This window comes from Notolabrus celidotus, chromosome 6, assembly GCF_009762535.1.
Source record: "Notolabrus celidotus isolate fNotCel1 chromosome 6, fNotCel1.pri, whole genome shotgun sequence".
Classification (NCBI taxonomy): domain Eukaryota; kingdom Metazoa; phylum Chordata; class Actinopteri; order Labriformes; family Labridae; genus Notolabrus; species Notolabrus celidotus.
The window spans coordinates 37083694-37109702 of NC_048277.1; the positions used below are offsets into that span (position 1 = coordinate 37083694).

The following is a 26009-nucleotide window of genomic DNA, read 5'->3' on the forward strand; positions in this document are numbered from 1 at the left end:
GGTGACATATCATGCAAATTGACTTTTTTAATGGTTCTCTACCTGAAATATGTGTCCCTGTCTACAAACCCCCGAGAATGAAAAGAATCCATTCTGCCCCTGTTTCTGATTTCTCCACCTTTCTGTAAATGTGTGTGAAACCACCGTTTCAGTTTTCAGTGTTTTCATACGTCACAACGCCATCCGTTCTGTAACAGGAAGTCAGAGCTCGGAGCTTGTCAGCCCATAGACTGTATAAAATACAACTCAACCCCTCCTCCGTTTTTCATTCCCTGCACACATGTGTGCTAACAAGGAGCTTAGGAGGGAGGCATGCTAGTTGTAGGCTGTCTTAATAAACACAAGGTCGGTTTACTCCCCACGTCTGCAGATTTGAAGATCTAGTGGATGATTTTTATTTATCATGGATAAGTGCTAGAGCTAGTTAGCATAGCCACATAGCTACATGTTCGTAGCTGTGTACCAAGACACACGTCTACATACTGACAAATAAAACAACAAGAAACACAGAATCTGTGACCAATCGTTCAGAAAGGTCCTGCTACAGGCGCCTCTCCGTCAGGATCAGATTCAGAGGGTTGAAGTAACGTGATCTCTGAGCAGCCGTGTATATTCAGCCAACATGTAAACATTAGATCAACGTGCTGGAGAGCCGAGGCACATCCACTTCCTGAGGGGGCGTGGTCAGAGAGAAAACAGAGTGTTCTGAGGAGGGCTGAAGAAGAGGGTTTTTCAGGCAGACCAGAATCTGATTTCAAAGTGTTTTTATGAGCATAAACTTTAAAGACATGTTTTGGGGACCTCTTAGACCAATATATATTGATGAAAAAAGCGTGATATGTCCCCTTTAAATTCGCAGCTGATGTTTACATGTGATTACATGCGCTGTATTATTTACACCACTAGGTGGTGCCTGTGAGTCAGGAACGGAGCAATACACAGACGTGTTAGTGAGAAGAAGAGTTTTTCATGGAACGTGTTAACTGAAAGATGCTGTTAGCATGAAGCTGCAGTGTTCTGTGAGCAGCCGGAGAATATGTCGAAAAGAGTTCTGTTAAGGTAAATAAAGTTGAGACAAGTGAAACGTCCGTCCAGCGTCCGACTGTATTCTTGGCTGCAACATATGGACCACCCTAAGGAAATAAATAGAGAGGGTACGGCAGAGTGTGCTTCAGAGCGGGGTGGAGATTGTAACTGAGCACTCTCTGACCGTTCTCCTTGCAAGTAAAATCCAAAGAACTGTTGTCTGACCTCTTTTGTGCAGTATTATTCTTGTCTTAGGTTGTTTGAACCTGACGGTCACGTTCACGCGTTCAACAAAACTTCTCCGCTCCTGCTCAGACCGCTATGGGGCGCCGTTTGTAAAGTTGTGCACACTGAAAATAAAAACAACATTTCACCACATTTAGCTTCAAAACATCAAAAAAAAAAAAAAATTGTTAAATCCAAATGCTTAATATTAATCTAAATGTAGAATATAAATGTAAATGTTCAACATTCAATCTAAATGTTCAAAATAAATATAAATATTAAATTTAAATATAAATATATTAAATATTAATCTAAATGTTAAATATAGATCTAAATGTTCAACATTCAATCTAAATGTAAAAAATAAATATAAATAAATATAATTCTAATTGTTAAAATTAAATATAAATCTAAATGTGAAATATAAATATTAAATATGAATCTAAATGTTAAATATAAATATCAAATATAAATATAAATGTTAACTCTAAATATTAAATATAAATTTAAATGTTAAATATAAATATTAAATATGAATCTAAATGTTAAATATAAATGTGAAAGATAAATATAAATGTCAAATATAAATATAAATAAATATAAATATAAATGTTGAATTTAAATATCAAATATAAATCTAAATGTTAAATATAAATATAAATATCAAATATGAATCTAAATGTTAAATAGAAATAGAAATGTTACATATAAATCTAAATGTTAAATATATGTCTAATTATTAAATATAAATATAAATGTTAAGTGTTGCTCCGCGATCCAAACATTTAGATTTAACATTTATTATTTAGATTAAATATTTAGATTTATATTAAACATTTGGATTTAACACTTATTTTAACTTTATATATTTTTCACAACAATTTAAATGTGAAGAAAATTTCAAATATTCCTCTAAATGTGAAAAAAAAGTGACTTTTAAAAATTCACTCTACATTTTTATGACATTTTGGAGCTAAATGTGGAGAAATGTTGTTTTTATTTTCAGTGTAAACAACTTCACAAACAGCGCCCCACAACCCGGAAACACACACACCTGTATATGTCAGTGCGCGCGACGCCGCCCAGTAATCAACGCTCCTGAAGCTGGAACAGTGCCATGCAGAGACAGGGAGGGAGAGCCAACTCACCACACCTATGAGGACACACCTATGAGGACTTTCACCTCATAACCTCATACACAACTACTTTATTTAGACTTTGTTCACCTATAAAAACTTTATTATCCTATATAAATACTCTATTCTTCTATATACCAACTTTATTCTAGTATATAGATACTTAATTCTTGTATAGATACTTAATTCTTGTATATAGATCCTTTATTCTCTAATATAACGACTTAATTTAACTTGTTTCTAGTTTCCTCTTAAATGTTCAGTCAGTACATTCAGTCTTTGTAGGTCAGTGTACTCACCGCTGATGGACACAGATTCTGCTGTTCAGTTGAGAAAAACTCCAAGACTTTGCTTGAATTTGTCTTTAGAGAGAAACAGGGAGACTTTTCTCGACCGCAGCTCTGCTCACACTCAGACTAACTTTCACTCTCATTTCAGGATAGGTGGCATTCAAGCCCCTCCTCCTCCAGTGACATCACTCAGGCCTCGTGGGAGCACACCTTGACGTGGCTTTGATCTAAGAAGAGTCTTATAATAATAATAATAATAATAATAATAATAATAATAATAATAATAACTGATTTTTATATAGCACCTTTTAAGAAACTCAAGGTCACTTCACAGGGTCAGGTAGGGGGTCTGGGGGGTGGGTAGGGATAACTAACGGGGAAAGGCCTTGAGGAAAAGGTTCATTTTGAATGCCTTCTTAAAAGTGTCCAGGGTTGGGGCGCTGCGGATGTCAGGAGGGAGAGAGACCCAGGTCCGAAGACCTTAGGTTCCGGGATGGAGTGTGTTGGTGGAGGAGGTCAGCCAGGTATTGGGGGGGCGTGGGCATGCAGGGGTTTGTAGGTGAGGAGGAGGAGCTTATAGGTGATGCAGTACTTTACAGGGAGCCAGTGGAGGTGAATGAGAGTGGGGGTGATGTGCTGCCAGGGCTTGGTGTGCGTGAGAACCCTGGCTGCTGAGTTCTGCACGTATTGGAGCCGGTCCAGGGCATTGCTGGGTACCCGGAACAGGACTCCATTGCAGTAATCTAGCCGGGAGGTTATGAAAGCGTGGATGAGGGTCTGGGCAACTGAATCAGAGACAGATGGACGCAGACGGGAGATGTTCTTCAGGTGATAGAAGGCAGACTTTGTGACTGATTTGATGTGTAACAGGAAGGAGAGGGTGAAGTCAAGAATGACACCCAGGTTGCGGACTTCAAGAGATGGGGAGATGGAACAGCCATCCACGTGGAGGAGGAGATCTCCAACCTTCCTGAGCAGTGGCTTGGGGGCCACAACCACGAGCTCCGTCTTGGTACTGTTGAGTTTGAGGAGTTTAGATGTCCTCCAGGATTTTATGGCGTGAAGGCAGTTGACCAGAGACTGAGGGGGAAGCTGGGCGGATGGTGAGGTGCTGAGGTAGAGCTGAGTATCATCAGCGTAACAGTGGAAATTGAGACTGAAGTGCCGAATGATCTGACCGAGTGGGAGCATGTAGATGGTGAAGAGTAGGGGACCGAGCACAGAGCCTTGGGGGACACCTTGGTTGACAGGGGCCGGGGGGGAGGATGAGCCGTTGATGCTGACAAACTGAGTCCTGTGGGAAAGATATGATTGGAACCATGAAAGAGCTGTACCTGTGATGCCGAGATTGTCTGATAGGCATTTCAGAAGGACTGTGTGGGAAACTGTGTCAAAGGCAGCAGAAAGGTCGAGGAGGATGAGTATACTGATGTGTCCGGAGTCTGCAGCGAGGAGGAGGAGGTCGTTGGTGATCTTGATGAGGACGGTCTCTGTGCTGTGGTGTGGTCTGTAGGGTGACTGTAGTGGTTCATAGAGCTCATGGTTGGACAGATGTTGATGTAGCTGGGCAGCCACTGCTCTTTCCAGGGTTTCACTGAGGAAAGGAAGGTTAGAGATCGGCCTGTAGTTGTTCAGCTCCTCAGGGTCCAGACCAGGCTTCTTAAGGATGGGAGTTATGGAGGCAGTTTTGAACTGAGAGGGAACTATTCCAGAAGCCAGAGAGGAGTTGATGATGTCCGTAATGATGGGGCAGAGGGTGGGAAGACAGGCCTTGACCAGCACCGTGGGCATAGGGTCAAGGGAGCAGGTGGAGGCTTTAGCTCTGGGAACCAGCTTCGAGACCAGTGAAGCATCGACTGGGGAGAAGGAGGAGAGAGAGCATTGGGAGTGGAGGGCTGTGGCTGGGAGCATGTCATCCGGTGTCATGGATACGTGAGAAGGGGAGGGGCCAGGCGCCAGGAGTTGATGATGGATAGAATTTACCTCGGCTTGGAAAAAGTCGAGGAACTTTGAGCAGAGGTCAGGAGCATCGGCAGTGAGGGAGGGAGCAAGTGGGCGGAGAAGTTGGTGTATGGTTGAGAAAAAAGATCTGGGTTGATTTTGTTGTGAGGCAATGAGGGTGGAGTAATAGGAGGTCTTGGTCTTGGAGAGTGCCTCCTTGTAGGACCTCACATGGTCAGCAAAGGCCAGACTTTACTGACTTTTCATTCTTCATATTTAAGAACATATACTCAGAAAACAAGAAGTCTGTCAGATGAATGAACATACTGTATGTTTTCATAAACAGGCTGCTACATGTGTGTAAAGGTCACTATACATCATCCCACTTATCACTCTTATTATCAGACTGATGTCCTCCAAAGCCTGAGACAGAAAGGACAGATGGAGAGAGAGACAGCACATCACTGGGGTTATCAAGTGGGCTCCTCTCTTCACTGATGTTTCCTTTAGTCCGGCCCACGACACCTCAGAGAGTCCTCCATCGAGTCCTCCCGCTGTCAGCTCTATAAGACAAGATAAGATACTCATTTATTCGTCCCACAACGGGGAAATTCATGGAGTTACAGCAGCAAACAAGAAGGTGTACACTACAAGAATTTAACTAGAATGTATATAGGAAAGAAATGTCCATCAAAGACGACAGCTTGGCCATAATTCTCCTGTCAGCCACCACCTCCACAGGGTCCAGGACTGAGCTGGCCTTCTTCACCAGTGTGTTCAGTCCCGCTCTCCTGTATCCTGTCCGCCCACAGCAGGTGAAATCCTTCCAATGTGGCGTTCATGTCCGGTGTTGGCTCTGTTAGCATGATGCTACTCTGCCAGTATTCCCTCTGGTGCTTGGTTAGCTCGTCCACCTTATCGTAGATAGATCTTACATTCCCCATAGCGGCGGGTGGAGGGACAGGTCCATGTCGTCTTTTCTTAGCTTGCACCTCAGTACCAGCACGCCATCCTTGACAAACACATGAAACCACAGAGGAAGCATGCGCGTGTGTAGGAACAGCTGAAGTTAATCAGCTCCATTAGAAAGAGAGAAACTGGTGTGAGTTAAAGAAGAGGAGATGGAGGCAGGTCGCCACCTAGCGGACAAACACTGAAACTGCACACAAGAAGCTGCAAAAGTTCCTCCCGGCTGCTTCAGTCACATTTCCTCTGGTCTCCAGAGATTTGAATGAACATCGATCGATTCATTGATTTGATTTGAGTTTGTGTTTGAACATAAATCATCTGCTGGAATAATGTTCAGTCATTGAGTGTTAGAACAACTCTTTCCAGCTTTCTCACTGATCAACAGGCGGAGTTGAATACTTGATTCTGATTGGTCTAAACCCCTTGACAACGGTTATTAACTCCTATTAGCTCACACACATCCCATTAGATCAATACGCAGTGAGGAGATTTGGAATATTTCATCTCCACCTGTTGACACTGTGGCAATAATATTTTCATGCTTAACAACATGGATGTTTTTTTAACATTTCATCTGATGCTGCAATCCAGGCCCGCTCACCCTGTCAGGTGTCATGAATGGAGAAACTGGAAGTGCAGATTTAAAATAAAAGGTTTTAATAAACAAAACTTACTAAAAACGTCAAAGAGTCAAATCCAGATAAAACACAGGAGAGACGAACAATGATCCAACACAGGACGGGGGAAACAGAGGAACTGAACACACACAGTGATTAACACAGGTGTGGACACAGGACACAGGTGAGACTAAGCAGGCTCATCAAAAAAGGAGGGAAACACACAAGGACAGGAAGTAACACTAAACTGGAAACACAGGGAGCAAGAACTACAAAATAAAACAGGAAACACAAGAAAATACAACAAGAGACGAGGATCACTAAACACACAAGAGGGAGACGAAGGAGAACTAATACAGAACAAACACAGGGAGGAACCAAGGCATGAAACACAAGGACAACACTAAACTAAGCATCAAGTCATGACATCAGGATTCTAACTCACATAATCACCAACTCACTGAACATTATCCCTGACTGAAGAACTAAAGAACCAAACCAGACTCAGAGAAAACTTCACTTTAGTTTATTTGAAAAATCAAGACAAGAAAACGACTTTTTCATTCACACCGTTCATCAGTAACATGTCCCAGAATTCAACACTTCTCATATTTTCATATTTACAGATTCTATTTACAAAAACAATCCTTTATCTGTCAAGAAGAGGTGTAACTGTGGTCATGGTCACCTGAAATCTTGTGCATGTCACCTCCTCTACAGTAAACAGCACGCTGCTGTTAACACCAACTCTCTGCAGACGCTCACAATTTGACTCTAACAGTTATAAAACTCAGATTATAATTTTAATCTCATGAAAGAAATGTTTGTCTTCAAGGAGTGAGCATGCTGTCAGCAGGATGAAACACATCAAGGGTCATATTCAGGAACTAAAGGACACCTTAAAGGCCTTAAAGACATTTGTGATGATGGACACCTCTTCAGGTGTTCTCTTTGACATCAACCTTTCTCTGAAACTCAGTGGTTGCTCTCCTCAGTTTAGTTGACAGGAGAGATGATCAGAGGAGCAGAGTTTTTACCTCCATCATTTCTACAGGGACTAAAGTATGGGTAGAGTTTCTCAGTGAAGGAGCAGCCAGTGAAGGAGTAGATCAGAGCTGCAGCATCAACGTCATAAAAGGAGACCAGACCCTCCTCATAGTCCACAAACACCCCCACCTTCTCAGGATCAGACTGCAGAGAGAGACAGACTGGAGGATGAGCAAGAGCTTTGTACACATTTTTGTCCCTCAAACATATCGTCCAGAAACCATTCTGAGGACTCACTGTGATTGGTCCCTTCCTATTGATCGACTCTCTGGCCACTCCTAAAGCCCACCAAGTCTTCCCTTTAACCTGAACCTCGAAGTAAAATCTGCCTGAAGAGAAACTCTGCTTTGAGAAGACCATAGCACAACGATCAAATCTCTCTGGATTGTCTGGGAGAATCTTCCTCACATCACTGTCATGAACTTGTTTTCCATCATCAGACAGGATGAGTTAGGATGTGCTGTATCAGGATCCAGAGTCAGATCCACCTCATACTGCTGGACTCTCTTCAGCTCGGCCTCATAGATCAGCTTCTTCATCTGTTCCCTGAGCGTCTCCTCCAGCTGCTTCACAACTCTCACCACAGTCCCCTCATATGAAGGTGGATGGACTCTGACTCCAGTCCAGTTCTTGGTGGGTGGAGCAGCGTTCAGGGCCGTGATGTTTTGGAGGAGGTGGAGGTGGTCTTCAGAGCGTGAGAGCTTCTTCACTTCAGAGCTTCTCTTCTCCAGCTCAGAGATTTCCTGTTGCAGCTCTTTGATGAAGCCTTCAGCCTGTTCCTCCGTCTCTCTCTGCTTCTCTTTGATCGTGTCCGTCAGATTATTTAGGCGTCTCTCAACAGTCTCCATCAGAGCGCTGAAGACCTGAACACCTTCTGCCATCTCTCTGTCTGCATTCTTCTTGCTGAGCTCCACTGACTGTTTGAACTCTTCAAGCTTCAGTCGTCTCTTCTGGATCATCTGCTGAATTTCAGCCTCTGTCTTCCCCAGCTCGGCCTTCTTTCCTTCATATCCTTCTCTCAGAGGAACAACATCATGAGTCTTGTGGTCTAAGATAGTGCACATCATGCAGACACACATCTGGTCGTTCTTACAGAACAGCTCCAGCAGTTTGTCGTGCTTCTCACACATCCTGCCTTCCAGGTTCTCCACAGGGTCGATCAGCTGATGTCTCTTCAGACGTGAAGCTGTCAGGTGAGGCTCCAGGTGAGTCTCACAGTAAGAAACCAGACACACCAGGCAGGACTTCAGGGCCTTCAGTTTGGTTCCAGTGCAGGCATCACAGGGAACTTCTCCTAGTTTGGAAACTTGTTGCTCTGAGCTGCTGCTGCTGGCTTCCTGTTGAGCTTTCTGTCTGAACTGAGCAGCCATCTCAGAGATGAAGGTGTTGACCTTCAGCTCAGGTCTTTTGTAGAAAACCTCTTTACAGTTTGGACAATCATGCGGGACTTTAACATCCCAGTGATTCAGTGATGCAGCTTTTACAGAAGTTGTGTCCACATGGTGTGCTGACAGGATCAGTGAACACATCCAGACAGATGGAGCACAGGAACTGATCTTCAGTCAGCAGACAGCTGGCAGCAGACATTTCTACAACCTGAGGACAAAAAGAGAGGAAGAATAAAAACAAAGTATGAGAAGTGGAACATAGAAAGTGTCACCATTACAGGATATCATCAACAAGTCACAGACTTAAATAGTAAACGGACTAAAAACTAGCCGATCACTCATTCCTGTTCTACATATCCCGTTAATACGGCTCGTCTACGTCTAAGTGTAAACGTTTTCAAAGCAACTAAAGCAACAATGATCACAGCTCGGTCTGATGTGTCATTTCAAAATAAAAGACACTTGAAATGTAGCATAATTGCAATAATTTGGGATATTTTCAAAGGGAGATTATTTTAAAAAATCCTAGTTTCAACTGACTAACTTCAGTTCAGACTAATAGTGGAAAATATTCCAAAATTATTGCTACTTTTCCAAATTTCAAGTGTCTTTTATTTTGAAATGACAAATCAGATCTTCCTTTGATGGACAGGATCAAACCATGATGTTGTCCACTAGCAGATTTTACAGTATAGTTTTTGAGAAAAATAATGTTCAATCTGCTAAAATTGCACTGAGACGCTTTGATATTTTACTCATTTTCATTATTTTATTTTGAAAAATCTGGGAGAGGTGACAAAGATCTTTCAATGAATTATTTTTCCTCGTGTCCCTGGCTGTCACCCTAAAATTTCTTAGCAGATTCTATTGTATAGATTTTGAGAAAAATGATTGACTCACAGATTTTTCAAAATAAAATAATGAAAATGAGTAAAATATCAAAGTGTCTGAGTGCAATTTGAGCAGAATTGAACATTATTTTTCTCAAAAGTTCTTCAGTAAAATCTGCTGAGAATTTTCAGAGTGATAGCCAGATACATGAGGAACAATAATCCATTGAAAGATCTTTGTCACCTCTCCCAGATTTTTCAAAATAAAATGATCAATATGACAAAATATCAAAGCGTGCAATTTGAGCAGAATTTAAAAATAATCTTCTCAAAAATTTCAATCATCTTAAAATATAGAGAACTAGTACTTTTTCTGTATTTTTTAAATTTCATTTTCATATTCAAAAACAACTTTTGGAGCTACATTCCTCCTTTTTGGTCGCTCGCAGCAGCCGTACCGTAATTCCCTGTATAGACGCGCATTATTTTTCGAGGGGAGGCTGGCTTCACCAGGGTTTAACAAAAGACGGCTCACTTGACCGCAGAGAGAGAGAGGGACAACTCACCACACCTATAAGGACTTTCACCAAATACACAACCACTTTATTAGACTGTGTTCACCTAGAACCACTTTATTAGACTGAGTTCACCTAGAACCACTTTATTAGACTGAGTCCACCTAGAACCACTTTATTAGACTGAGTCCACCTAGAACCACTTTATTAGACTGTGTTCACCTAGAACCACTTTATTAGACTGAGTCCACCTAGAACCACTTTATTTAGACTGTGTTCACCTAGAACCACTTTATTAGACTGTGTTCACCTAGAACCACTTTATTTAGACTGTGTTCACCTAGAACCACTTTATTAGACTGAGTTCACCTAGAACCACTTTATTAGACTGAGTCCACCTAGAACCACTTTATTAGACTGAGTCCACCTAGAACCACTTTATTAGACTGTGTTCACCTAGAACCACTTTATTAGACTGTGTTCACCTAGAACCACTTTATTAGACTGAGTCCACCTAGAACCACTTTATTTAGACTGTGTTCACCTAGAACCACTTTATTAGACTGTGTTCACCTAGAACCACTTTATTTAGACTGTGTTCACCTAGAACCACTTTATTAGACTGTGTTCACCTAGAACCACTTTATTCTACTTTAGAAGCACTTTATTTCCGTAGATATCAACTTTATAATCCTCTGGCTCTACTCCTCGTCGTCTAGTGTCGAGGTGAACAGACGGGGAGGGAGCAGCTTCTTGTTTCCTCTTAAATGTTCAGTCAGTACATTTAGTCTTTGTAGGTCAGTGTACTCACCGCTGATGGACACAGATTCTGCTGTTCAGTTGAGAAAAACTCCAAGACTTTGCTTGAATTTGTCTTTAGAGAGAAACAGGGAGACTTTTCTCGACCGCAGCTCTGCTCACACTCAGACTAACTTTCACTTTCATCTCAGGAAAAGTGGCGTTCAAGCCCCTCCTCCTCCAGTGACGTCACTCAGGCCTCGTGGGAGCACACCTTGACGTGGCTTTGATCTAAGAAGAGTCTTTACTGACTTTTCATTCTTCATATTTAAGAACATATAATTATACTCAGAAAACAAGAAGTCTGTCAGATGAATGAACATACTGTATGTTTTCATAAACAGGCTGCTACATGTGTGGAAAGGTCACTATACATCATCCCTCTTATTACCTGGCTACCAACCACAGACACAAACAAGCTGACACTACAATTCAATTTAAAGCTGTTTTTATTGATTTAAATAGGATTTATCTAAACAGATCAAAAAGATTGATTTTCTCTCTTTTCTTTTCTTTTAATTGTATTTAAATAAAGTACGAGTGCATCTCAACAATTCTAAATGTTGTGAAAATAAACAATATTGTCCATCAGTCATTTAAGAAAGTGAAAATGTAACATATTGTCGTCTCATTAGACATCAAGTGAAATGTTTTAAGAGTTAAATCTATTTTGACTTTGATAATTTTGGCCTACAGCTAAAAAAAACATCAAAATCTTGTTTCCAGTTTCTCATTTTGAGCTCGTGTGAAAAAAAGAGAACCATCTCACTATATTCTAACTTTGTTAAATACACTCCTTTATACTATATAGAGAATATATTTGAATATTGTCTAAAGCATCTTACAATAAAACAATCAATCTGAGAATAAACGATCAAAATGACTCAAAATAGAAAAACCTGCTGAAAATGTCTTTTATTGATTTATTTGTAATTTTCCACGGCAAAGATTCTTGATGAGTGATAGACTCCACTATTAATTGTGACTATTACATGAAAGCAGAATGAGATTTTGTTGTTGAAGAAAACACAGCAGGGGGCGCCAAACCCACACAAACAGAAAGGTTCTCACAGGAGCTCGTTTGTTGTCTTTGCTCAATGAAAGAAGAACAAAGAACCTGATCAGACGCAACAGAAATTCACAGAAATCAAGAAAACAAAATGACTTTTTTCAGACACACTGTTCATCAGTAATATGTCCCAGAATTCAACACTTCTCATCAAAAGATCCATCTGACACACGGACATTTAGGAAAAGTTACACAGAGGAAAATGTGGATTTTTGACACTGCATTGAATTGTGCTAAAAATCAAAAAGAACAATTAAAGAGACTTTTCAAATCTCTGATTTATTCTGATTATTATTGATAATCCCTGATTAAAAGTGACTTCAAAGTCATATTTACAGATTCTATTTACAAAAACAATCCTTTATATGTCAAGAAGAGGTGTAACTGTGGTCATGGTCACCTGAAATCTTGTGCATGTCACCTCCTCTACAGTAAACAGCACGCTGCTGTTAACACCAACTCTCTGCAGACGCTCACAATTTGACTCTAACAGTTATAAAACTCAGATTATAATTTTAATCTCATGAAAGAAATGTTTGTCTTCAAGGAGTGAGCATGCTGTCAGCAGGATGAAACACATCAAGGGTCATATTCAGGAACTAAAGGACACCTTAAAGGCCTTAAAGACATTTGTGATGATGGACACCTCTTCAGGTGTTCTCTTTGACATCAACCTTTCTCTGAAACTCAGTGGTTGCTCTCCTCAGTTTGGTTGACAGGAGAGATGATCAGAGGAGCAGAGTTTTTACCTCCATCATTAGGACAGGGACTAAAGTATGGGTAGAGTTTCTCAGTGAAGGAGCAGCCAGTGAAGGAGTAGATCAGAGCTGCAGCATCAACGTCATAAAAGGAGACCAGACCCTCCTCATAGTCCACAAACACCCCCACCTTCTCAGGATCAGACTGCAGAGAGAGACGGACTGAAGGGTCAGCAAGAGCTGTGTACTCATTTTCATTCCTCAACCATATCGTCCAGAAACCATCCTCAGGACTCAGTGTGATGTCTCCCTTCCTGTTGATCGACTCTCTGACCACTCCTAAATCCCACCAAGTCTTCCCTTTAACCTGAACCTCGAAGTAAAATCTGCCTGAAGAGAAACTCTGCTTTGATAAGACCATAGCATATTTACTAAATCTCTCTGGATTGTTTGGGAGATTCTTCCTCACATCACTGTCATGAACTTGTTTTCCATCATCAGACAGGATGAGATCAGGATGTGCTGTATCAGGATCAAGAGTCAGATCCACCTCATACTGCTGGACTCTCTTCAGCTCGGCCTCAAACAGCTTCTTCATCTGTTCACTGAGCGTCTCCTCCAGCTGCTTCACAGCTCTCACCACAGTCCCCTCATATGAAGGTGGATGGACTCTGACTCCAGTCCAGTTCTTGGTGGGTGGAGCAGCGTTCAGGGCCGTGATGTTTTGGAGGAGGTGGAGGTGGTCTTCAGAGCGTGAGAGCTTCTTCACTTCAGAGCTTCTCTTCTCCAGCTCAGAGATTTCCTGTTGCAGCTCTGTGATGAAGCCTTCAGCCTGTTCCTCCGTCTCTCTCTGCTTCTCTTTGATCGTGTCCGTCAGATTATTTAGGCGTCTCTCAACAGTCTCCATCAGAGCGCTGAAGACCTGAACACCTTCTGCCACCTCTCTGTCTGCATTCTTCTTGCTGAGCTCCACTGACTGTTTGAACTCTTCAAGCTTCAGTCGTCTCTTCTGGATCATCTGCTGAATTTCAGCCTCTGTCTTCCCCAGCTCGGCCTTCTTTCCTTCATATTCTTCTCTCAGAGGAACAACATCATGAGTCTTGTGGTCTAAGATAGTGCACATCATGCAGACACACATCTGGTCGTTCTTACAGAACAGCTCCAGCAGTTTGTCGTGCTTCTCACACATCCTGCCTTCCAGGTTCTCCACAGGGTCGATCAGCTGATGTCTCTTCAGACCTGTCATTGTCAGGTGAGGCTCCAGGTGAGTCTCACAGTAAGAAACCAGACACACCAGGCAGGACTTCAGGGCCTTCAGTTTGGTTCCAGTGCAGACGTCACAGGGAACTTCTCCTGGTTTGGAAACTTGTTGCTCTGAGCTGCTGCTGCTGGCTTCCTGTTGAGCTGACTGTCTGAACTGAGCAGCCATCTCAGAGATGAAGGTGTTGACCTTCAGCTCAGGTCTTGTTTTAAAAACCTCTTTACAGTTTGGACACTGACACGAGACATTAACATCCCAGTGTTCAGTGATGCAGCTTTTACAGAAGTTGTGTCCACATGATAAGGTGACAGGATCAGTGAACACATCCAGACAGATGGAGCACAGGAACTGATCTTCAGTCAGCAGACAGCTGGCAGCAGACATTTCTACAACCTGAGGACAAAAAGAGAGGAAGAATAAAAACAAAGTATGAGAAGTGGAACATAGAAAGTGTCACCATTACAGGATATCATCAACAAGTCACAGACTTAAATAGTAAACGGACTAAAAACTAGCCGATCACTCATTCCTGTTCTACATATCCCGTTAATACGGCTCGTCTACGTCTAAGTGTAAACGTTTTCAAAGCAACTAAAGCAACAATGATCACAGCTCGGTCTGATGTGTCATTTCAAAATAAAAGACACTTGAAATGTAGCATGATTGCAATAATTTGGGATATTTTCAAAGGGAGATTATTTTTAAAAATCCCAGTTTCCACTGACTAACTTCAGTTCAGACTAATAATGGAAAATATTCCAAAATTATTGCTACTTTGCCAAATTTCAAGTGTCTTTCATTTTGAAATGACGAATCAGATCTGCCTGTGATGGGCAGGATTACATCATGAGGTTGTCCACTATTAGGCTGTCTCCAAAACGGCCTCCTACATACTACTTACTAATGTAGTAGGCAGAAGGTATTGCCTACTACATACTGCGTTTGAATTTAGTCTGTAGTTTGACTGTTCTGTTTGATGTGTGTTGAAGTACGCTGGGTCACACGTCATTAGATTTCCGGGTTTGGAAAGTGGAAGTAAACAACGGCGAAGCCGATAGAGAAACTGCTTCTTTAGCATCACTTATGATTTAAAAAGTTAGGAAGTGGTTTATATGTAATTCAATAACCTTCACAGCACCCAAAAAAAAACGGATTTCCTCCCGTCAAAAAAGAAGGAAAAAGAAAAAGCGGAACAAGCGCAGTGCATTGTGGGAAACGGGACGTGAGGCAGATTGGTCCAATCAAAGACTGTAAATAAAAGTGGACAGCGTTGCTCCGCCTCTTCCCGTTGTACGGTTCTGAAGCCAAAAAATCCCTCTCCTGGGCGCCGCCATTGTGCAGCCAGAGCCTGTGAAGTCACTGTAATAAGCTCCGCCCTACAGCGTGACGTCACAAGACGCTGTGAGTCCTGAAGTTTCCCTCCACGGCGGCTGTGAATCAAAGGAAACAGGAAGTAAAACCCCGTTTTTTAAACTCTAATAACTAACGAAAAAGAAACTTTTCAGGAAAAAGAGGCCTTGAACACAAAACAGTCAGATACTAACTACATATCACCACAGCATACGGACGGGAGAAACATTCATACCACGTGTATTTATTTTTTAAAGTTTGACTGCTCCCCCATTCAAATGAATGGAGGAGACGGATTTTTTGACCTATACTGCAGCCAGCCACCAGGGGGCAGACACACTGCTGAAAGCCTCACCACCAGGGGAGGATCCAGCTCCCTTGGTGTGGAAGGGGATATAGTAGGGGGCCTGTGCCCCAGTAGAGCTTTATGCCTAGCAACGCCCCTGGTAGAAACACTTGTTATATTTCCTGTCAGGTTAATAAAGTTTCATATGAGGCTGATCATTAATGAGCACGGGGTTTTAAAAGAGTTGCATGGTTTCTATTTTCCTGTAACTTAATACATAATTTAATAATGAGGCATTTTACCGGTGAATGGATCTGTGATGCTTCAGGACAGAATAAACAGAGAGCAGATTCTCTTCTTCTGCAGGTGTTTGTTAAACAGGTAAACACAGAGACAGAGCTCTGTTACTGTTTATATGGATCAGAGTTATGACAGTGAACATGTGTGCAGACACAAACAGCTGTTAGTGACGTCATCACAAACCGACGTCTCATTCCTCTTAATGCAGACAGAAGCTGTGTCTCAATTCAGGGTCTGCATCCTCCGGAGGCTGCATTTTGAAGGCCGATTACGTCACAACGCTGCACGAAGGCTGTCCCATTTCGAAGGCTCCTTCAAATGCAGCCGGATGCAGCCCACAAATGCGGCCTTCTTTTCCCTCTTCTTGAAGGACACATCGCTACTATCCTTCGCGGCCCCATATATCCCAAGATCCTTTGCGCCGCTGCTCATTCATGAAAATTACTATTCAATATGGCGGCACCTAGCGGGGAAGAGAGAGACGGAGTGGAATTCACTTTTAAATGTAAGTATTTGGGTTTTACTCTTTTGAACATCCAACGCCAGATATGTGAAGTTTCAAGGGACCTTAAAACCTTAATATTTCTGTTGAAATATGCGACGTTAGTAATCCTAACATGTAGCCACGGGACTAGACTGTTATACTTCATATTACGTATAAATGGACTAAGATGACCGACTTTAGATGAGGTTGTGAGCCCTGCGTTATTTCCAGACTGTACAACTGTAAAGTCTAGTTAAACGTTTGCATTGAATACAGAGCTGACTTCAGGATTATTATAATTTTTATTATTAAAGTTATTTCGCCATATAAGAATCCTTGTGTCTGTTGACATGACAAAACATGCTTTACATTTCTTTTGTTTTTTAGGGAGCAAGGATCAAACAGGATCAAACCAAGAGATTCATAACACTGAGGGATCAGAACGATCATTACGGGTGTTAAACATTCAGCCACTGTTAGATGGAGGTAAGTCAATAATTATGGTAACACTTTATAATAATGGAACAGTTTTCTTAGTGAAATAATGCTGAAGTCATGTTGAAGTAATGCATGACTCATGATAAATTTCTGTATGAATTAATAATGACTTCCTGTTGTTCACCATGAACTAATGATCCTGTCTGACTTCATGTAATGACAACGTGTTTAATACATCATTAGTTAAGGTATGGTAGTTAACAGTTACTTCATACATCAGTTCAGATCTGACCAAATTTGCTGGACATACCAGGTTTTATTTTAGGATTATTGCATATGAACAGCCTCTCAGGCTGAATTTTAAAATGTTATATTTCTGAGAACATACTGAATGGTGTGTGTATATATACATATATATATATATGTATATATACAGTGTTTACACACATATGTGTGTTTATTTAACAACATGTGTCTTGGCCAGCAGGCCAAAACAAATGGGACAACCTGAAAATAAAATATGTATACAGACATGGATGATGATATTGAAGCTACTATGTTTTTTAAGATGTTTTGTTTTTCAGAGCTGGCAAAATGAAAATCAGCAGAACACTTCTGAAAAGGTGTTTGACAACATTCACATCACATAGTCATATTTTCAAATCTCCTGTCAGCTTTTAGCACTGACTTAATGTAGCATCTACGTACAAATGACAGTTTGCTGCCGCCCCCCATCAAAAAGTTACCCAAAAACTTGTGTGACGTGTGTTCCCTGACCAGCTTGCCACCGGGCCTAATAACTTTTCTAGTAGAAACCCTGATATTTGTTTTACTGTATTTGTTTTTACCCATGCAAGTTAATAAACACTGCTGAAAATTACTGCTGTTGACGTGATTTATTTGTACACAAGATTGTTTACGTGTTTATGTGTAAAAATTACAATATTGTTACGTTTCAGAGACAAAAAGGGACTGAATTTTTTATTTTATTAAAGAAGAGTTTTTATTATTGTCTCCGCTCCTGGTGGAGGGGGTCCAGCAGCACTGCCAGAGACTCTCTGCTCAGCCTGAAGTCTGGCCTGGTGTCACCCTGGCCAAAAAATGTGTCCAATATAGGAACAGCCAGGTTGATCCTGCAGTCCAGGTGTCTGGTCTGGATTAGGAAAAGAGAAGAAAAACAGAAGAAAATGGTTAATTAAAGAATAGCTTCATAACTTAAGTTAATAAATTAATTCTAGTTAATTTTAGAGCTTTGATAGATAATGCTAAATCTGTCTATCTATCCACTTACAGTCAATCTAGTCTTCTCAATCTGGTTTTGATGATTCATGACACATTTTAATATTAAATTAAGGTCAGGGTCACTTAACTATGAATCAATTGTCAAAGTTAAACCATATACCAATCTATAGTTTTTATGCCTAGCTTTAATGTCTCTTCACGGTAATTAACGTATAGGTATATTAATTACTCCTGACTGTTAACTAGCTAATGATAATATTACTGTTAACTAGCTAATGATAATATTACTGTTAACTAGCTAATGATAATATTACTGTTAACTAGCTAATGATAATATTACTGTTAACTAGCTAATGATAATATTACTGTTAACTAGCTAATGATAATATTACTGTTATCTAGCTAATGATAATATTACTGTTAACTAGCTAATGATAATATTACTGTTAACTAGCTAATGATGATATTACTGTTAACTAGCTAATGATAATATTACTGTTAACTAGCTAATGATAATATTACTGTGGGTTTAAAGAACAGATTTACCTCTCTACGGTCCTCTCTCAGCCGGAGATACACCAGCCGACGGAGGCGTTTCTCCTCTTCTTCCAGCATAAAATTGAAAATAAATAAATAAAGGTAACAGCTCTGGCTCCATAAATTATCTTCTCTTCTCTTCTTTCTTTCTGTCTGTCTTCCTTTCTCTCTCTCTCTCCTTTCGCGAGCCTGGACGGCAGAAACCTTGACGTAAAGGTAAGGGCGTGAACAATCCTCCGAAGGCCAGACCGTCTCATTTCACAACAGTTAATGCGGCCCTCGAACGGGCCTCCGAAGGACTCACCTCCACAGACCGCGTAGGCTGCGTCCTCCAAAGGATGCAGACCCTGAATTGAGACACAGCTACAGAGGGAGAGCCAACTCACCACACCTATGAGGACGTTCACCTCATACACAACCTCTTTATTCTGGTTTATAAATACTTGATTTTAAATCTTCTTCTTTTTAAAGGCTCTACTCCTCGTCGTCTAGTGTCGAGTTGAACAGACGGGGAGGGAGCAGCTTCTTGTTTCCTCTTAAATGTTCAGTCAGTACATTTAGTCTTTGTAGGTCAGTGTACTCACCGCTGATGGACACAGATTCTGCTGTTCAGTTGAGAAAAACTCCAAGACTTTGCTTGAATTTGTCTTTAGAGAGAAACAGGGAGACTTTTCTCGACCGCAGCTCTGCTCACACTCAGACTAACTTTCACTTTCATCTCAGGAAAAGTGGCGTTCAAGCCCCTCCTCCTCCAGTGACGTCACTCAGGCCTCGTGGGAGCACACCTTGACGTGGCTTTGATCTAAGAAGAGTCTTTACTGACTTTTCATTCTTCATATTTAAGAACATATAATTATACTCAGAAAACAAGAAGTCTGTCAGATGAATGAACATACTGTATGTTTTCATAAACAGGCTGCTACATGTGTGGAAAGGTCACTATACATCATCCCTCTTATTACCTGGCTACCAACCACAGACACAAACAAGCTGACACTACAATTCAATTTAAAGCTGTTTTTATTGATTTAAATAGGATTTATCTAAACAGATCAAAAAGATTGATTTTCTCTCTTTTCTTTTCTTTTAATTGTATTTAAATAAAGTACGAGTGCATCTCAACAATTCTAAATGTTGTGAAAATAAACAATATTGTCCATCAGTCATTTAAGAAAGTGAAAATGTAACATATTGTCGTCTCATTAGACATCAAGTGAAATGTTTTAAGAGTTAAATCTATTTTGACTTTGATAATTTTGGCCTACAGCTAAAAAAAACATCAAAATCTTGTTTCCAGTTTCTCATTTTGAGCTAGTGTGAAAAAAAGAGAACCATCTCACTATATTCTAACTTTGTTAAATACACTCCTTTATACTATATAGAGAATATATTTGAATATTGTCTAAAGCATCTTACAATAAAACAATCAATCTGAGAATAAACGATCAAAATGACTCAAAATAGAAAAACCTGCTGAAAATGTCTTTTATTGATTTATTTGTAATTTTCCACGGCAAAGATTCTTGATGAGTGATAGACTCCACTATTAATTGTGACTATTACATGAAAGCAGAATGAGATTTTGTTGTTGAAGAAAACACAGCAGGGGGCGCCAAACCCACACAAACAGAAAGGTTCTCACAGGAGCTCGTTTGTTGTCTTTGCTCAATGAAAGAAGAACAAAGAACCTGATCAGACGCAACAGAAATTCACAGAAATCAAGAAAACAAAATGACTTTTTTCAGACACACTGTTCATCAGTAATATGTCCCAGAATTCAACACGTCTCATATTCTCATATTTAAAGATTCTATTTACAAAAACAATCCTTTATATGTCAAGAAGAGGTGTAACTGTGGTCATGGTCACCTGAAATCTTGTGCATGTCACCTCCTCTACAGTAAACAGCACGCTGCTGTTAACACCAACTCTCTGCAGACGCTCACAATTTGACTCTAACAGTTATAAAACTCAGATTATAATTTTAATCTCATGAAAGAAATGTTTGTCTTCAAGGAGTGAGCATGCTGTCAGCAGGATGAAACACATCAAGGGTCATATTCAGGAACTAAAGGACACCTTAAAGGCCTTAAAGACATTTGTGATGATGGACACCTCTTCAGGTGTTCTCTTTGACATCAACCTTTCTCTGAAACTCAGTGGTTGCTCTCCTCAGTTTAGTTGACAGGAGAGATGATCAGAGGAGCAGAGTTTATACCTCCATAATTAGGACAGGGACTAAAGTATGGGTAGAGTTTCTCAGTGAAGGAGCAGCCAGTGAAGGAGTAGATCAGAGCTGCAGCATCAACGTCATAAAAGGAGACCAGACCCTCCTCATAGTCCACAAACACCCCCACCTTCTCAGGATCAGACTGCAGAGAGAGACGGACTCTAGGGTCAGCAAGAGCTTTGTACTCATTTTCATTCCTCAACCATATCACCCAGAAACCTTCTGAGGACTCAGTGTGATGTCTCCCTTCCTGTTGATCGACTCTCTGACCACTCCTAAATCCCACCCAGTCTTCCCTTTAACCTGAACCTCGAAGTAAAATCTGCCTGAAGAGAAACTCTGCTTTGATAAGACATTAACACATTTGTTAAATCTCTCTGGATTGTTTGGGAGATTCTTCTCTACATCACTGTGATGAACTTGTTTTCCATCATCAGACAGGATGAGATTAGGATGTGCTGTATCAGGATCAAGAGTCAGATCCACCTCATACTGCTGGACTCTCTTCAGCTCGGCCTCAAACAGCTTCTTCATCTGTTCACTGAGCGTCTCCTCCAGCTGCTTCACAGCTCTCTCCACAGTCCCCTCATATGAAGGCGGATGGACTCTGACTCCAGTCCAGTTCTTGGTGGGTGGAGCAGCGTTCAGGGCCGTGATGTTTTGGAGGAGGTGGAGGTGGTCTTCAGAGCGTGAGAGCTTCTTCACTTCAGAGCTTCTCTTCTCCAGCTCAGAGATTTCCTGTTGCAGCTCTGTGATGAAGCCTTCAGCCTGTTCCTCCGTCTCTCTCTGCTTCTCTTTGATCGTGTCCGTCAGATTATTTAGGCGTCTCTCAACAGTCTCCATCAGAGCGCTGAAGACCTGAACACCTTCTGCCACCTCTCTGTCTGCATTCTTCTTGCTGAGCTCCACTGACTGTTTGAACTCTTCAAGCTTCAGTCGTCTCTTCTGGATCATCTGCTGAATTTCAGCCTCTGTCTTCCCCAGCTCGGCCTTCTTTCCTTCATATCCTTCTCTCAGAGGAACAACATCATGTGTCTTGTGGTCTAAGATAGTGCACATCATGCAGACACACATCTGGTCGTTCTTACAGAACAGCTCCAGCAGTTTGTCGTGCTTCTCACACATCCTGCCTTCCAGGTTCTCCACAGGGTCGATCAGCTGATGTCTCTTCAGACCTGTCATTGTCAGGTGAGGCTCCAGGTGAGTCTCACAGTAAGAAACCAGACACACCAGGCAGGACTTCAGGGCCTTCAGTTTGGTTCCAGTGCAGACGTCACAGGGAACTTCTCCTGGTTTGGAAACTTGTTGCTCTGAGCTGCTGCTGCTGGCTTCCTGTTGAGCTGACTCTCTGAACTGAGCAGCCATCTCAGAGATGAAGGTGTTGACCTTCAGCTCAGGTCTTGTTTTAAAAACCTCTTTACAGTTTGGACACTGACACGAGACATTAACATCCCAGTGATTAGTGATGCAGCTTTTACAGAAGTTGTGTCCACATGATAAGGTGACAGGATCAGTGAACACATCCAGACAGATGGAGCACAGGAACTGATCTTCAGTCAGCAGACAGCTGGCAGCAGACATTTCTACAACCTGAGGACAAAAAGAGAGGAAGAATAAAAACAAAGTATGAGAAGTGGAACATAGAAAGTGTCACCATTACAGGATATCATCAACAAGTCACAGACTTAAATAGTAAACGGACTAAAAACTAGCCGATCACTCATTCCTGTTCTACATATCCCGTTAATACGGCTCGTCTACGTCTAAGTGTAAACGTTTTCAAAGCAACTAAAGCAACAATGATCACAGCTCGGTCTGATGTGTCATTTCAAAATAAAAGACACTTGAAATGTAGCATGATTGCAATAATTTGGGATATTTTCAAAGGGAGATTATTTTAAAAAATCCTAGTTTCCACTGACTAACTTCAGTTCAGACTAATAGTGGAAAATATTCCAAAATTATTGCTACTTTGCCAAATTTCAAGTGTCTTTTATTTTGAAATGACAAATCAGATCTTCCTGTGATTGACAGGATCAAACCATGATGTTGTTCACTATTAATCTGAACTGAAGTTAGTCAGTGGAAACTGGGATTTTCAAATAATCTCCCGCTGAAAGAATCTAAAATTATCATTTATTCAGAAAATGTAAAATCCTTATTTCCACGCTATTACCGTAATGTCTCTTCTAAACGCGCACAACAGAATACAGTGGAGGCTGACCTGCGGTCAAGTGAGCCGTCTTTTGCTAAACGCTGGTCAAGCCAGCCTCCCCCATAGACTGTAAAAAATATGGACGTAGGATCCGTGACGTCACCCATCTGTTTCTGAACGCTGTTTTGAAGCCAATCGGCGGCGGCAGCCATATTGCTTCTGTGGAGCCAGTGTGACGTAAAGAGGCGGGCTTTGAGCCTCCTAGCCAACAGCTGCAGTGTCCCTGCAGGCAGCTGTGCCTCTGATTGGAGGACTAGTAATCTCAATATCTTCGAAATTACCGAATTAGAAAAAAATTCACCCCCCTCACAGTGAGAGGACATCGAGAAATTAGATATTCAGACTCCACTCATCTTTTGTACCAGGCTGTAAACATGTTTATTAATGCTGCAAAGATCGGCTTTTTCCCATTCATGTGTATGTGACTTCCTGTACTTCCGGAGCCAGCCTCAAGCGGATCCTCGATGAACTGCAGCTTTTAACACTTCCGCATTGACGCATATTTTTAGACCGGAGGTTGCCGCTTGGCCTCCCCTCGAAAAATAATGCGCGTCTATACAGGGAATTACGGTACGGCTGCTGCGAGCGACCAAAAAGGAGGAATGTAGTTCCAAAAGTTGTTATTGAATATGAAAATGAAATTTAAAATATACAGAAAAAGTACTAGTTCTCTATATTTTAAGATGATTGAAATTTTTGAGAAGATTATTTTTAAATTCTGCTCAAATTGCACGCTTTGATATTTTGTCATATATATATATTTTTTTTTAATTCGATTTATTTGTAAAGGGACCATGTACAATATTTAACATAAATGTCACCATCTGATGCATTGTACCAGAGTTAGCTTAAAGCTAATTTACATCTGCAGTCCCTTGGCAGATTTTGAAAAATCTGGAAGAGGTGACAAAGATCTTTCAATGGATTATTGTTCCTCATGTGCTCGGCTGTCACTCTGAAATTTCTCAGCAGATTTTACTGTATAGTTTTTGAGAAATATAATGTTCAATTCTGCTCAAATTGCACTGAGACGCTTTGATATTTTACTCATTTTCAATATTTTATTTTGAAAAATCTGTGAGTCAATCATTTTTCTCAAAATCTATACAGTAAAATCTGCTGAGAAATTTCAGGGTAACAACTATGGACATGAGGAAAAATAATCCATTAAAAGATCTTTGTCACCTCTCACAGATTTTTCAAAATAAAATGATCAATATGACAAAATATCAAAGCGTGCAATTTGAGCAGAATTTAAAAATAATCTCAAAAATTTCAATCATCTGAAAATATAGAGAACTAGTACTTTTTCTGTATTTTTTAAATTTCATTTTCATATTAAATAACAACTTTTGGAACTACATTCCTCCTTTTTGGTCGCTCGCAGCAGCCGTACCGTAATTCCCTGTATAGACGCGCATTGTTTTCCGAGGGGAGGCTGGCTTCACCAGGGTTTAACAAAAGACGGCTCACTTGACCGCAGAGAGAGAGAGGGACAACTCACCACACCTATAAGGACTTTCACCAAATACACAACCACTTTATTAGACTGAGTCCACCTAGAACCACTTTATTAGACTGAGTCCACCTAGAACCACTTTATTAGACTGTGTTCACCTAGAACCACTTTATTAGACTGTGTTCACCTAGAACCACTTTATTAGACTGTGTTCACCTAGAACCACTTTATTAGACTGTGTTCACCTAGAACCACTTTATTAGACTGTGTTCACCTAGAACCACTTTATTAGACTGTGTTCACCTAGAACCACTTTATTAGACTGAGTCCACCTAGAACCACTTTATTAGACTGAGTCCACCTAGAACCACTTTATTTAGACTGTGTTCACCTGGAACCACTTTATTAGACTGAGTCCACCTAGAACCACTTTATTAGACTGTGTTCACCTAGAACCACTTTATTAGACTGTGTTCACCTAGAACCACTTTATTAGACTGTGTTCACCTAGAACCACTTGGTTCTACTTTAGAACCACTTTATTTCCGTAGATATCAACTTTATAATCCTCTGGCTCTACTCCTCGTCGTCTAGTGTCGAGTTGAACAGACGGGGAGGGAGCAGCTTCTTGTTTCCTCTTAAATGTTCAGTCAGTACATTTAGTCTTTGTAGGTCAGTGTACTCACCGCTGATGGACACAGATTCTGCTGTTCAGTTGAGAAAAACTCCAAGACTTTGCTTGAATTTGTCTTTAGAGAGAAACAGGGAGACTTTTCTCGACCGCAGCTCTGCTCACACTCAGACTAACTTTCACTTTCATCTCAGGAAAAGTGGCGTTCAAGCCCCTCCTCCTCCAGTGACGTCACTCAGGCCTCGTGGGAGCACACCTTGACGTGGCTTTGATCTAAGAAGAGTCTTTACTGACTTTTCAGTCTTCATATTTAAGAACATATAATTATACTCAGAAAACAAGAAGTCTGTCAGATGAATGAACATACTGTATGTTTTCATAAACAGGCTGCTACATGTGTGGAAAGGTCACTATACATCATCCCTCTTATTACCTGGCTACCAACCACAGACACAAACAAGCTGACACTACAATTCAATTTAAAGCTGTTTTTATTCATTTAAATAGGATTTATCTAAACAGATCAAAAAGATTGATTTTCTCTCTTTTCTTTTCTTTTAATTGTATTTAAATAAAGTACGAGTGCATCTCAACAATTCTAAATGTGGTGAAAATAAACAATATTGTCCATCAGTCATTTAAGAAAGTGAAAATGTAACATATTGTCGTCTCATTAGACATCAAGTGAAATGTTTTAAGAGTTAAATCTATTTTGACTTTGATAATTTTGGCCTACAGCTAAAAAAACATCAAATCTTGTTTCCAGTTTCTCATTTTGAGCTCGTATGAAAAAAAGAGAACCATCTCACTATATTCTAACTTTGTTAAATACACTCCTTTATACTATATAGAGAATATATTTGAATATTGTCTAAAGCATCTTACAATAAAACAATCAATCTGAGAATAAACGATCAAAATGACTCAAAATAGAAAAACCTGCTGAAAATGTCTTTTATTGATTTATTTGTAATTTTCCACGGCAAAGATTCTTGATGAGTGATAGACTCCACTATTAATTGTGACT

General features: G+C 40.6%; 3 protein-coding genes across 3 annotated transcripts; all 3 read right to left on the minus strand.

The window, feature by feature from the left end:
- Nucleotides 1–6715: 6715 nt before the first annotated feature.
- Nucleotides 6716–10965, minus strand: LOC117814686 (E3 ubiquitin-protein ligase TRIM21-like). The gene is given in 4 exon segments (XM_034686153.1): nt 6716–7703; nt 7706–8711; nt 8713–8847; nt 10796–10965. Coding segments are annotated over 3 exon segments (1635 nt in total). The 5' UTR covers nt 8839–8847; nt 10796–10965; the 3' UTR covers nt 6716–7200.
- A 717-nt stretch (nt 10966–11682) lies between these two features.
- LOC117814683 (E3 ubiquitin-protein ligase TRIM21-like) lies at nt 11683–19165 on the minus strand. The gene is given in 3 exon segments (XM_034686149.1): nt 11683–14203; nt 19032–19133; nt 19136–19165. Coding segments are annotated over 3 exon segments (1797 nt in total). The 3' UTR covers nt 11683–12538.
- Nucleotides 19166–20223: 1058 nt separating this feature from the next.
- Nucleotides 20224–25207, minus strand: LOC117814690 (E3 ubiquitin-protein ligase TRIM21-like). The gene is given in 3 exon segments (XM_034686157.1): nt 20224–20902; nt 20905–22267; nt 25038–25207. Coding segments are annotated over 2 exon segments (1632 nt in total). The 5' UTR covers nt 22259–22267; nt 25038–25207; the 3' UTR covers nt 20224–20624.
- Nucleotides 25208–26009: the final 802 nt, after the last annotated feature.